The sequence below is a fragment of the Tachysurus vachellii genome, chromosome 19 (genome assembly GCF_030014155.1).
Source record: "Tachysurus vachellii isolate PV-2020 chromosome 19, HZAU_Pvac_v1, whole genome shotgun sequence".
Classification (NCBI taxonomy): Eukaryota; Metazoa; Chordata; class Actinopteri; order Siluriformes; family Bagridae; genus Tachysurus; species Tachysurus vachellii.
The window spans coordinates 13,701,064-13,715,507 of NC_083478.1; the positions used below are offsets into that span (position 1 = coordinate 13,701,064).

Genomic DNA, 14,444 nt, shown 5'->3' on the forward strand with positions numbered 1-14,444 from the left:
TAAATGCAGCTAATTTCAAATGGCTCAAAATACTATTTCTTGCCCCTACACACACCTTTGTAATTTGGTGATCATGAAAAATACATTTATTATATTGTATGGCTTCTATGTCTTATTATCTAATAAATTTGTGATGAAAATTAATTGAAATAAAAATACAAAGATTTTGATGTAAATGGGTGAAACTGTTTAATTTGGTTAGAAAAAAATACAATAAATGATAATAAAGATAATATCATATAGATAATAAATGCCGCTGATAATCAATTCTAGAGGCCAAATATTGCTCCCTGATATATATATATATATATATATTCCCTTCTATGTAGCACTGTATAATGAGCCTAAGAGGATTTTTTTTCTAAATGTGTATGCGTCAGTAGGGTTAAAATTTGTTGGAAGGGGTATATAGATTACGGGTTAATTTGCCCTATCACCCAATACTTAATGACACTGAGCTGAGAGTAATTGGGAGGGCGTTTCCAAGACAACCCTGTGTCCTATTCTCAGCCCATAAAAGGAGTTAGTGAGCAGGAAGTCACTTTGTCCTGAGACTCAGTGAACTAAACTAATGAAGTGAGAGGGCCACTCTGAGGGATAAAAGGACAGCGTCCCTCTTTCTCTCTCTCAGCCCTCTCAGGTCATTCGCTTTTCTTTCAACCAAAGATGTGACAGCTATCCTCTGCTTCCTTCATTGTCTTCTTTGAGACATAGCAATCCCTTCATCTTTTTCTCTGCTCTATGGGCTAGTTTCACGTTTATAAGTGAATGAGTGATTTGCCTTAACAGACTGACTCCAAATTTCCGAGGTCTAACACTGAGCTGACCCCTGACGCTTACGCTGATCCTGCTCTAAGAACAGAGGTCAAAGGTCAACACATGTCGAGCAGACGAAAGTATAGAGAACATTAGTGCGTCAACGAGAAAAGAGTCAGTGCTTCGAAAGGCTGAGAAGTGAAGTAGAAATCATTTTGATACCCAAGTTCTTAAGATGGGAGGAGTTCCAAACTTTCAACATGTCTCTGTACTAAATGACAGGTTTTCTTCATTTTTCCAAACCATTCTATGAATGTTGTACATTTTTACACAGTGATAATAGCTTATATTATTTGGCTAATGTAATTTCACCAAAATTACATTAGCACCAGCAAGCTAGCTAAAACGTGTTATGTTGTAAAAAAAATAAATAAATAAATAAAATAAAATAAAAGGCTAAAAGAAAAGAGATATGTGTATGAATAAATTTGGAGTCATCCATGTATCATGTTCTTTTCCATACAAAGCATGTTAACAGGACTTTCTCACAATTACACACATCATAAATGGAAAGTAGGATAATTCTGATGCATGAAGTTAGTATGAGGCAGGAAAATACCCTGGACAAGATGCCAGTCCACACATCCATTCATAACTGGGGCAATTAAGCATTGCCAATCCACCTACTAATGATTTTGGGAAATGGAATGAAACTGACGAACACAGAGGGAATCCATGCAGGCAGTGAGAGACATAGTAGTGACGCTAGAATATGGTGAGATACATGTTGCTTTTTGGTAGTTGTTATGTTTTCCTCCTCTTGGACATATAATTTGCTAGAAGAATTCTATGTTATTTCTACTAAGGACTTTTGTATGTTTGTCTGCTCTGATAATTAGAGGGTCACCAAATCTCTGAGTCTGATCCAGGTGTGCAAAATGAGAGGGAAACACCTGCTCTCTCTCTCTCTCTCTCTCTCTCTCTCTCTCTCTCTCTCTCTGCCTCTCACACGGTCTCTCTCGCTCGCTCTATCTGTCCATTGCTTTGTTCTCTGGAGCGTTGCCATTTAATTAAGCTTCAGGTGCTGTGGACTGGAAAATGAACGGCTGTGTGCTTTTATAGCATGTTGAAGGCTTGTTAGAGAACATGGTGAAAAGAGAACCCTGGTTTCTGTTATAAAAGGTTTATTCACTTTACTAGCAATATGGAGGTGGTGTTTATAAGAAGTTTGTTTAAGGCTCAGCTCCGAAAAAAAAAATAATCACAATATATTAAGCATTCTTTTCTGACATATGGTGCATTGGGGTCTGCTGCATGACAGCTACAGCCTTGCTGTTAACAATTTAAAATATATATTTATTTAGTACTGCTCTCAATAAGCTACTGTATTTCACATAACTGATATTTACACAAATTAACCAGTAATTCCTAATTCATTAAGAGTCAGAGGAATGTAAACTTTTGAACAGGATGATCACTGAAAATTATTATTATTTTTTTTTCTAATGGGAAAAACATGGATATCTATAAATAAATTTTAAAAAATCTTTAAACAAAATTCATTCAATTGACTTATCATCCTGTTCAAAATTTTACACCCCCTGGATCTTAGTGTAGCACGTTGTCTTCTTGAGCATGAGTGATTGTTTGCACCTCTACTTATAGTTGTGTACGAGTCCCTCGGCTGTCCGACGGAGCTCAACATTATATAGCCTCTGCTGGAAAAGGGTCAATTATACAGAAGATGATGGAAATCTGAAGAATGTGCAGAATCTGTGGATTTTTAGGAAGAACTATGGGTAGTTTAACTACTCAGTACAAATAAGAGACTTGACCCATTCCAACACATAAAAATAGAAGTTGATCATTCAGGTTGCAACACATGGTATTCCGGGTAGTACTAAATAATTTTTAGCATTCCAAAAAAGGTGTATATAATCATATAACCCCAGCTGTGAACAGTAAATCCTGTGACAGTATACAGCAGACATCACAGTATTGTGTATTTGTTTTATTGTGTGTATAAAGTGTGTTTTTATTGTATATACTTGGTTTCCTCTCACACTGATAGACACAGAAATGATGTACGACAGCACAGAAATAATGTCTAACACCACTTCCTATGTGATTATTTACAGTTTTTTTCGATTGCTAAAACACTAAACCCCATTCTCTGAATCAAATGTTCAGTGAACTAAACCAATTTTTCAAATCAGACACTCTTTTGGCAAAACTCTAAACACAATCTCTTTCACTAAACACATTTTGTACTGTGATGCACTTGTGCTGCAAATTGGTAAACACACGCGGCAAACAGTAAACACAACTACAACACAGTTGTCATCTGTAAAACACAATGACTCAAAATTGAACACACTTGTTTCTAATGATGTGATTAAACCAATTGCCCAGAATATAAGCCAGTTCAGAGGGCACAGGTGTGTTGGGTGGATGTAAGAATGGTGGGAAACAATCTGAGAGGCAGAGGAAGAGTAAGAGTAAGAGGAGGAGGAGGAAGAAGAGGAGGAAGAAGAGGAGGAAGAGGAGGAGGAAGACCAAGAGCAGTCATTTCAGATGATATTCGAGCAACAGTCATAGACCATGTTCTTGTTCATGGTATGACAATGAGGGAAGCAGGCCTACAAGTTCAACCCAATTTGAGCAGATTCTCTGTGGCCACCATTGTCAGGACATTCAGAGAAGAAAACAGGTAAATGTTTCTATTCTTTTCGGTAATTGAAAGTTTACTGTATTCATTTGAGCCAGTACATATCTTTGTCAACAGAAAAATGACTGGGGGAAATAAGCATTTTCCCTTCTTGTAGAATTGCAAGACTAAAACATGCGGGTGGAAGGACTGGTATGTTCTCCCACAGCAAGAGGCTCTCATTGTTGATATGGTCCTTCAAAACAATGCAATCCGCCTGCGTGAAATACAGGAAAGAGTTTTTGAAGACAATGCAAACTTTGAAGGAATGAACAGTGTCGGCCTTTCGACCATTGATCGTGTCCTCAAACGCAACAGGCTACACATGAAGCAAGTGTACCCTTTGTACCCTTTGAGTACCCTTTGAGCGCAACTCAGAACGGGTTAAAGAACTACGATGTCAATATGTACAAGTAAGTGTACACTCAGACACTTTCAGCTCTGATGCTTACAGTACAATTCTATGCTGCTAGCCAACCGTTACTGTAAACTGCCCTTTAGCCTAGTGTAGGGTATGTAAATACTGTAAGGTGTGTATACAAATACACTTGCAGAAGTTTGTCTTTCTGTATCACTTACTACTGTAAACTAATTACTGTATGTATCCTTTTTTACCTGTGTAGAGAGTGTTTGAACTGGATTCCATGGAAAGGCCCCATGAATGCATTTTCGTTGATGAAGCAGGGTTCAATCTGGCAAAGAGGAGAGGGAGAGGCAGGAACATAATTGGCCAACGTGCCATCGTGGGTGTCCCTGGCCAGCATGGTGGCAATGTCACCCTTTGTGCAGCCATAAGTAACCGTGGGGTTCTCCACCATCATGCAACCCTGGAGCCATACAACACTGAACATCTTTTAACCTTTCTGGGTGGTCTTCGGGAGGTTCTGCTTGAGCGTGAGCACCAGGATTATCAGCAGGCAGTGCATGCTGTGTATGTGGTGGTTTGGGACAATGTCAGCTTTCACCGGAGTGTCCGTGTACGTGAATGGTTCAATATCAACCAGCAATTCTTAAATGTTTTCCTTTCACCAAACAGCCCTTTTCTAAACCCAATCGAGGAATTTTTCTCTGCGTGGCGGTGGAAGGTCTATGACCGAAACCCATATAACGGGGTAAGTCTTCTAGAGGCTATGGAATTGGCCTGTGGTGACATAGGTGTGGAATGTTGTCAAGGCTGGATCTGACACACCAGAGGGTTTTTCCCCCGTTGCCTGGCAAGGGACAACATTGCCTGTGAGGTGGATGAAGTCCTCTGGCCAGACCCAGCATGAAGACGTGACGCTGAGGCAGACTGAATTGTGTAAAACAGACTTTTCAGTTGCACAACATTTGAGTTTATTATGCTTTTCATTGATAATTTTCTTTGACAGTACTAAGTGATGGTTACTGTAATATTTTCTTTATTGCAAATGGCATTTACGTACTGTGTATACAGTAACAAGCAACATTTTCTTTAACTACATGCCCTGGATGCTGTGTTCTCCATTTTTTTGTGTTGTGTCTAATGATTGCTCCATAGTGTTTATATATTGATGGGTTGTGTTTATGATCTGAAAGCATAGTTTGATTTTGAGGACAGGTTAAATAGTTTAGGGGCGAGTGTTTGATTTTGCCAGAAGAGTCAAAGGTTTTGGAAATTTAGTTTGAATATTTGGTTTTGTGTTTACAGTTCTGAGAAAATGGTTGACTGTTTCAAGAAATGTGTTTTAGCAATCGAGAAAAACTGTAATGCAGTAATCTATTTGGAACATAATGCAAAATCTCTTTTTATTTGACAGTTTTATCATATATAACAAGGTGGTCCATAATTTCAGTATAATGTCAAGGGCAGTTGTAATAAATATAGACCGACTGCAATTTCTATGATGAAGGAACACAAGGAAAGTGTGTAATAAGCAGTTTATAGCCATAATCCAAAACAACTTGCTTAATATACTAACTGTTGGCTGGATGACTCTCTAAATATGAATCAGTTTAGATATAAAAATGGGATTTCTGGCATTATGATTATTATAATAAATAGTAGGAGGAGAAGGAGGAGCAAAGCTTTTTGCACAGTTAATGATGATGATGATTATTCAGAGAGAGAGAGAGAGAGAGAGAGAGAGAGAGAGAGAGAGAGTCAGTGAGAGAGAGACAGAGAGAGAGAGAGAGAGAGAGAGAGAGGTTCCCACTGGAAAGTGAGACACAGACCCAGTTCCAGCGAGCAACAGAGTAACAGCAACTGTTTTTCCTCTGTAACCCCCCCCCCCCCCCCCCCTCTCTGTGTGTGTGTGTGTGTGTGTGTGTGTGTGTGTCTGTGTCTGATGAGTAGAGACAACATCAGCGCGTCTCCCCAGTGGCTGCTTTAGGTTGTTTATTCCTCGCAGCTCTCAGTCGTGCGCGTGCAGCCGGAGAGCGCAGGTGAAAGATGGCGAGACTTCGGACGGAGTTCAAACTTTTGCTGCTTTTGTTTGCACCGGTGTCGCTAAATGTTTGCGGCACCAGTGCGCAAGACTTACCGACGGATGGAGTGAACGGATTCAGTCTCCATCCGCCTTATTTTAATTTAGCCGAAGGGACAAAAATCACGGCGACGGCCACCTGTGGAGAAGACGATCACAGCCGCCCAGTGCAGGACCTCTACTGCAAACTAGTCGGAGGGCCTGTATTAGGGGATCCGAGCCAAACCATCCAGGTAATGCCTTTTGTTTCAGTTGTGCTATTTACTCTGGATAGACGGAGTTAAATACGCGGTTGGAAAAAAAATCCCATCGAGAAGTTGTACTACTTTTTCCATAAGCGAGTTGCGCTTCTTTTGGGTTGCCAAACCTGCGCGACATATCTAGTGCTTTTGTTCAGTGAAATAACGTCTCACCACTTTTACACACCACACTATCACTGCATTGCATAAAAATGTAATAAAATAAAAACACTACTGCTTATGCATATTTTAAAGCATAGACTATTTATGGAAATGTATACAAAACGCACGAATCCCGACGCAGTTAGATCAGGTGCAATACGGAGCGAAAACCGAGGAGCTGCCAACATGCTCACAGGCTTGGTCCTAGTAGTTTATTAAATTCCTCTTAAGTAGAAAATAACTGGGGCTTGTATAGTTACAGGTCTGTTTCCTGCACACATATTAGTACTTTTTAGTAGTTTTTTTTATTTACTTTCACAAACAGGTTACTAACATGTACATTTGTTTGTCGCTGGTGTGGAAATCTTATCATTTTATTGTATTTTATAAATATTTCAGCTTGCAGATATTATGCAGATATATTTATGCAGCTATTTTTGTATATACACTATGGACGGTTTGTGCTTTTTCAGGTGAAATTCTACATATTAAGGGTACAGAGTGTGTGCTTGCAGGCATCACTCCAGCTTTGAGGAAAGCTACTCTGTATGAAAGTATTGCTGTTTATATGCATCCAACTGGACACCCAGAATGTTAGATTAACAGTTCAGGTGTTTGTTTGAAGTCTGTAAAGATTTTTTTTTTGTACAAATTCTTGAAATTTTTCTAAAATTCCAGCTGGCCCTTAAACCTCGTAAGAGATAATCGAACACTGCAAATGTTTATCCAGCACTGTAGGCGTCTTTCATGGCTAGTAGCTCACTGGAACTCTTCCGAGCTCTTCCTGGGGTCTGGTGGTTAACAAGTCGGTGAGATGTTCAAACATTGTAAAATGCGAAGTCTGGTGTAATGTTACTATTAGCATTTTCTCACCTGAGGAATTTGCAGCATTCAGTCTGTGTATAAGGCTTTGGGGAACAGCAAACTGATAGCTCGAGGCTTCAGATCAAACAAAATGCAAAAGTGTCTTCATTTAACGGTGTTCCTCAGCCTGGGATTGAGCTGCAGTGAGCAGGGATCTTATTAGGCAGTCATATTTAGACCTTTTATACACAGTATATGATTAGTTGATTATATATGAAAAGCATTTTTGCATTCAGCCTCCAGTAATCAGTGTTTATGATGGCATCAACTCCAATAGCAGACTGAATCTAGCTGCTATCAGGTCGTATGCACAAGGAAAGACCAGTGGAATTCCATTCATGCAAACTAATGTATGAATGCATTCACGTAATAATGCATGAATTATGTATCAATGCACCAAATAACAGTTTAATACAGTGTCTTTCTTTCAACATCTCAAAACAGAACCTCGCTCAAAGAGAAGTCTATAAGTCCACGAAATGTAGACATTTGGAAAGTATCATATATTATGTTTTAACATTATTCTAACATCAGACACTTGGCATCAACTGTGCTGAATATTTCCTGTGGTTTTACCCTAATTAACGCACATCTGTTCAAATAAACAAAAGTAAATATCAGCTGAAAACTGCATTATAGTGTCAGAACCTGCGGTAACTTCAGCATAAATTAAAAAATGGACTCGTTATGCTGTTACATTACTTCGACCAAACGTTATAGCTAAAGAAAAGTTTGTGTACATTTAAATATTCCTCTGAACCAGTTCTTTAAGTGAAGATATTTTCCTTAAACATATCTTTAATGGATTATTTGAATAAGATATTTTTAGCTAATCTCCCTTACCTACGTAGTCTTTATGAGCTTTATTAAAGCTTAATTAAAAGCTTTGAGAGAGTGAATGGACCAGAATTATTGAGTTTAGAGAAGTATTTAAATACCTTGAATTCAATTACACTGCTAATGTAGTGTTATTGGACTGATAATAATTGCGAAGAGACTGCAGCAATGAATATCTTCACTTGTATATGATCCAGATCTTAGTTGCCAGAGCAATGGTTTTCATTTTGTCCTTAAATCTAGATTAATAGGAATGTGTGGCAGTGGGGAAGGGTTGGACATCCATTAACTCTGACCTCTTCATTGTGCTCAGGTTGAACTTCACAACTTAAAATAAAACAAAAAGCTTTTTCTGTGACTGAAAATCAAATGTTTTGCCCATTATTATTCATTTATCACTTATATATAGTGCATACTAATGGAGAGGAACCTGCTTGGCTGGAATCTAAGATGGTGGAATTTACTTGGATAATGGATAAGAAATGTAAGATCAAGTTCTATCTCCCGAATACCAAAACGAGGTAGCAAGTTAACATGAGGAAGGGCATTGTGTAATGCGAGATCTGCTGCCCTGTTGTCCACCTGAGAAAACCCATGGCGATGTGTGCACACTTTCTGGGAAAATATAAGGCTGCACCAAAGCCGTGTAATGCACACTGTAGAAAATCTAAACGGAAATAGCACATGTACAATGTTATTTACGCATGTGTTCACAATTCAGTTGCCGCTTCAGTGGTATAATAACATTATCCAGACAATAATAACATGCAAGATCCGGAAACACAAACTAGCCAACTGACTTTAGCTAGCTATCTAAAATACCATGTACAGAACAAAACTATCACATCTGGTTGTCACACAGTTGTAACTTATGATAGCTAGCCAGTGACTTCAGGAAGTCACTGGCTAGCTATCATAAGTTACAACTGGGTGACATCAGTAGTGAGGACAAACTGAAAAACTATTATTCATTAACTCTCCACCAGATTACAGAAGGGATACTGATTCATTGTAATTTTGAACAAATGTTTTAAACTCATGGTATCTTAAGTATGTAACTTAGTGAGCCAGCATTAATGTATTCAATGTTAGAGATTTAAGCACTTATGTACGTCGCTCTGGATAAGGGCGTCTGCCAAATGATGTAAATGTAAATGTAAATGGATAAGTATGAAGCAAGAAGAAGCTCCTTCAGTCTCATAAGATCAACATTTATTTTGTTATTTTGGACATTTTCAATTACTCCCTCCCATTTATTTTATGCTCTCTCTCTCACACACACACTTTGGTTGGACGTCTCTCAATTCACTCTCTTCTCTCAATTACAGACGATTCAAAATTTTTTTTTTAGGCAGACGCCCTTATCCAGAGCAACTTACATTGCTTCATATTTATACAACTAAGGGTTAAGGGGTATGCTCATGGACCCAACAGTGGCATCTTGGACCTGGGATTGAACTCACAACCTTCTGATTTGTAGCCCAAGACCTTAACCACTAGGCTACCACATGCCCCAAGATCAACATATTACATAGTATTCGTTTGTCCCCAGACAGTTATAATCTCTTAATCCTAGGCGCTGTAGCTTTAAATCAACATCAATTTGTGTTGATTCATTTAAATGAAGCTAAGACATTAAATAGGAATATTTATATAGGATATTTGGTCATTTTGTCTTTTGACAAGGACCAAATTGGTGGCTGGACGACTGGGTCGGATGGAGCCTGTCTAAAACATCAGGTCCTGTGGGTTACCTACCAGAAATGGTAAAAAGAAGGACAAATGGCAAACTAGCAACAGGGTCATGGGTGCTTAGGTCTTATTGATACTCATGGTGAGCAAAGGCTAACTATCTGGTCCAGTCCTATAGAAGAGCTACTATAGCACAAATATCCGACAAAGTTAATACTGGCTGTGATAGAAAAGTGTCAGAACACACAGTGCTTCACAGCTTGCTGTGTATGGGGCAGATCAGTCAGAGCACTCCATGCTGACATCTCTTTATTACCAAAAGCACCAACAGTGGCTGTAATCAGTATATAGGTACAATCTAATACCGTATTCATGTTCAATAGAGTTCACTTTACAGTGCAAAATTGTGCCCTGGCAAAAAGCTGTGCTCTGTGCTGCATTTGTTCTGTGTTAAAAGAGATTTAAATATACGTGTATGTTTTTTTTTAATTCTCAGGGCCAGTACTGTGACACATGTGACACAGCGGACAGTAACCGAGCCCATCCTATCACTAACGCTATTGATGGAACTGAGAGATGGTGGCAGAGCCCACCCCTGTCTCGCAGCACTGAGTACAACCAAGTGAACGTCACTCTAGACCTGGGACAGGTGCGTGTCCTTCTCTTCTTTATCCCTCTCTTTTTTTCTCTTTACATACTTCTCACACACAGAGACAAAGAAAATAAAAAAGTTCTTTATCTTCCATTGTGTCAAGATCTCAATAACAAATGCAAGAGCGTTACTCAATACCACTGTTTCAGATTTCAGAATGGGATCATAGTGGAGTGGGAACCGGTCTGCATTCAATCACTGTATTTATTTCTGTTCCAGAACTGTAATTATTATTTCCATGTAAAAAAAAAAAAGCTCACTGAGTTGATATAATTCAAATGTGTACATGAGTTCCATAAGGTTCGACTGAGACACATTAACACAGTTAGTTTTCTTACATCCAACATAATTTGAGTGTGTATTTTCAAAGCCCTGAATAAAATCAAACACAGAACTCACACCTCAGCAAAGATTCAGACCCATGACACTGGTGTGTTTCACAGCTGTCACATTACCACTGCACTATTCTACATGCATGCTTTAAAGGGTGTCAAATGAATGCTATAGTTATACAGCAGTTTCCATCAGTTTAACGTTAAATTTAACTGCGTTAAACGTTAAATCACTATGTAACTGGTTTATGTACCTACTACATGAATCGATTACGTTTCATAATTCAATCTAGTAATTGAAAACTTTTAGCATGTTTAGCATGGCAATAAAATCACGTTTTGATGAGAAATGTGTTTTTATTTAAACTGTCAGTAATATTTTTTTCTTAAATCTGACTGGCCACATGTATGTATGTATGTATGTATGTATGTATGTATGTATGTATGTATGTATGTATGTATGTATGCATGTATGTATGTATGTATGTATGTTTTTTTAATAAGTTTCAAAATAGAGATTATTTTTTATATTCATGCTCTACAGATATAACTCATATACTCCCACACCTATTCATTACCCACATATTTACCTCCCCTTTGTATCGCCTAAGCACTTTGTGGCATAGGATTGCACAGGTCCAGACAACAAGAGGGAGTGAGAAAGGAAGCGAGGGAGCAGGAACAGAAATTTGTTGGAGCTCTAATTACATTTTTGCCACTTTTTAATTTAAATTCAATTGAAACTTTATAGGGATGTGGAGTTTATAAAATAACCCAACACACTTGTTCAATAAATTAGATGATTGTTTTCTATCTTTCACAATAGGTTAGCGGTGCGATAGCAGTTGCGCTCTTTGGATGTCTTTTGAGCAGCTAATTCCAACATACACTCTGAATAGAAGCAAAGTATTGTAATTGTCATTGTGTTTTGTGTTCTTCTATGTGGGAGGGTTTTTTTTGTCAGCGACTGTTAACCCTGCTGATTAAAAAGCAACACATGGACCATCACATCATGCATGGGTGACTGGGTAGATAGAGAGAGAGAGAGAGAGAGAGAGAGAGAGAGAGAGCACATGACATTTCTCACATGACATGAGTCAGTAGTGTCCACAGTTTCAGAGCTGATGTGTTTCAGATCTTTCAGGTTGGAATTTACAGAAATGGTACCTGAATGTATGCCCTTTACTTTTACCTGTGTGTGTATGTGTGTGAGAGAGAGAGAGCGAGAGAGAGAGAGAGAGAGGGAGAGTACAAGCAGTGGGGTCCTTTGACCCCCAGCACAGGAGAATGAGATTGGAATGCTGCTGTTAACATGATCTGTCTCAACCTGCACTGGGGCCTAGCCAAAATTACCCCCTCACCTCCACTGCGCTTTTATTCCTCTCTTTTTCTTTCAGTTCTTTCCCCCTCCCTCATTCCATTGCCTTTGCTTCAAGTGCCTCCCATCCACCTCTTGGCCCTGTTCAAGGCCTTTGTACCTGAGGCTCATCTTCTGTGGGTCCAAAGATTAAGCCTACAAATGTTTAAACCTACTTTAAACATTGTGACAATTCCCATTTTCAAAACTCACGTCACTGAACGTATTATTGCCGCCTCTGTTCTGTATGTATGTCAGTTATCAGAATACACAAAGACAGATTATTTAAATGCATAGATGAGCTTAAAGATTTACAAAGCCTGTTCTCAACGGTGATAACTAAATTCCTGGGAAAACACCATCAAGATCTATTTCCATATAAGGAGAAAAATTTATTTGATTAAAAAAAACAATAAAAAAACACTTTAATTATGCTTCTTACAAGAAATGCAGGAAAGTAAAAACAATAAATGAAGAGCACCATAAGTCAATTCTCCAATACCTCACTTTTGGAGACATTATCAATTAAGGAACCATAAACTTTTTAAAGATCAGTTTCTCCAGCATTACAGAAAGTAGCTCAGGGGAGCTTTCAATTTTTCACATTTTCTTTTTCAAGATTTGGGCAAAGACACATTCACACACAGCCCTCTTTTATTCAAATGCATTGCGCATGAGTACAACTCTCATAGTAATTGCATAATTGTCTTCACTGGTAGTTGAAAAGAAGACTCCTGTGCTTACAATTTTGCCAATTGATTTCCGCAAAGAAAACACCAAAAAATCTGCAGCAAAATCAAACATTTTTGTTTTATAGTACAATCAGGATGTTGGTTTAATAGAGTCAGCGGACCAATTTCAAACTGAATTTCAATTTACTGACCTATTAAGCTATTATCACTTCTATATTGTATTACATTTAACTGGAATAAGTTTTTGGGTCAGAACCGATGGTATATGGCAAGCTACGATGGACTCAACATCAGGACCTATTAATCACTTCAGCATCTTAAACGTGAGCTGTGACATTCTAAAATGTTCCAGTTAGAGACCTCATGTGAAGTGTCTCTCCACCACTGCCTCCCAGAACACCCCTTTATGTGCTCTCTCTCTCCCAGGTAAATGGGCATCATCACATAAGGGTAGTTACTTGGAGTCGTTTCAACTGCTCCGTTCTCACTTTGTCTTCTGATATTTCCTACAATACACCGAATACAACAGAACAACACCTATGTGAGAGTTTGATGTCATCACGGACACCATTTTATTGGTGCAAGAGCAGCAGATTTCATACACTATACACTATACACAGATATACACTATGAATATTCACTTTATCCAAAGCAGAAAAGCACAAATTTACATACAAACTCCCTTGTTGTCTTGGATTTCTTTACCAATCTTCGAATATCCCTCTTCATTTCTACACATACATGTTTTATGCAGACATAATTTTAAAAGATTTGACTCTTATATTGTTTACTTAGAAGGTAGAAGGAAAGTTATGCCCTTTTCCTGTTCCTGAGACAGTCAGCTAGAATAGCAGTGTTAGTATTAAGTGTGCCTGTGTGAGTGTCAGAGGCAAAATAGTGCCCCATTGTGTGTCCTGTGCAGAGAGTGGCATGGTGCCAACCACCAGAACTGTAAGGACTCTACAGTTTCCTGCCATTGAGTCTCTCTATCCCGCTCTCTCTTGCTCACACTCTCTATGTAACTGATGGGAAAGCATCAGATCAGGCTGTTTGTTTCAACCTCTGCTTCCTCTCTTTTAATTCAATAGCAGCCTTCTATTGCTGATTGGGATCTAGCCTTCTCTTGCCAATTTCATGGAATGGGAGCATCTGACTAAGGTCTTGGAGTGCTTGCTCCTTTTCCAATTTAGCTCTAGAGAGGATTGGTATAGATTCTCTCGGGAAAACTGTGATACTCGTGTTCAGGGTTCCCACACTATTTAGGAATTCATTTGCAGGATATTTCTAGGACTCTTTCCATTAATTATACATGCAGCTATTGCCCACACACACACACACAGTCGTCTTAGATGCACTGGAATGCTGAACATTATAATATTCAAGTAGTGAGCAAGTAGATTACATTACTGGGCTCTTACTTTTTTTTATTTGTATTTGCCTAGCAGACAGGTAGGGAAACAAGGAAAATGACCTCTGTGGTGTTAGTTGCTGAGTGATATAGATAGCAGGCTTCCATAGTTACTTACATGCTGTCTGAGGCTTGTATGTGTGTGTGTGTTCTGTCACCATCAAATCTCAAACAGAGAGCTGCTTTTTAGACAACGTTTCCATTATTTCACACAGCTCTCTCTTACATGTCTCACGCGTGTCTGTGTTTTTCAGACCTCAGGTTCACAATAGTCTTTTTTTGATTGTGTTTTATCTGTTACT

At 38.6% G+C, this 14,444-nt stretch overlaps 1 protein-coding gene across 2 annotated transcripts in view; it reads left to right on the forward strand.

Annotated features, from left to right (window-relative positions):
• Positions 1-5,750: 5,750 nt before the first annotated feature.
• The window catches only part of lama5 (laminin, alpha 5), a 73,785-nt gene continuing 65,091 nt past the window's right edge, over positions 5,751-14,444 (forward strand). For both annotated transcript variants that reach the window (XM_060894467.1, XM_060894468.1), the window contains exons 1-2: positions 5,751-6,140; positions 10,198-10,350. In XM_060894467.1, coding sequence (XP_060750450.1) covers positions 5,874-6,140; positions 10,198-10,350 — 420 coding nt within the window. In that variant the 5' untranslated portion in view covers positions 5,751-5,873. The remainder of the gene's footprint in view (positions 6,141-10,197; positions 10,351-14,444) is intronic.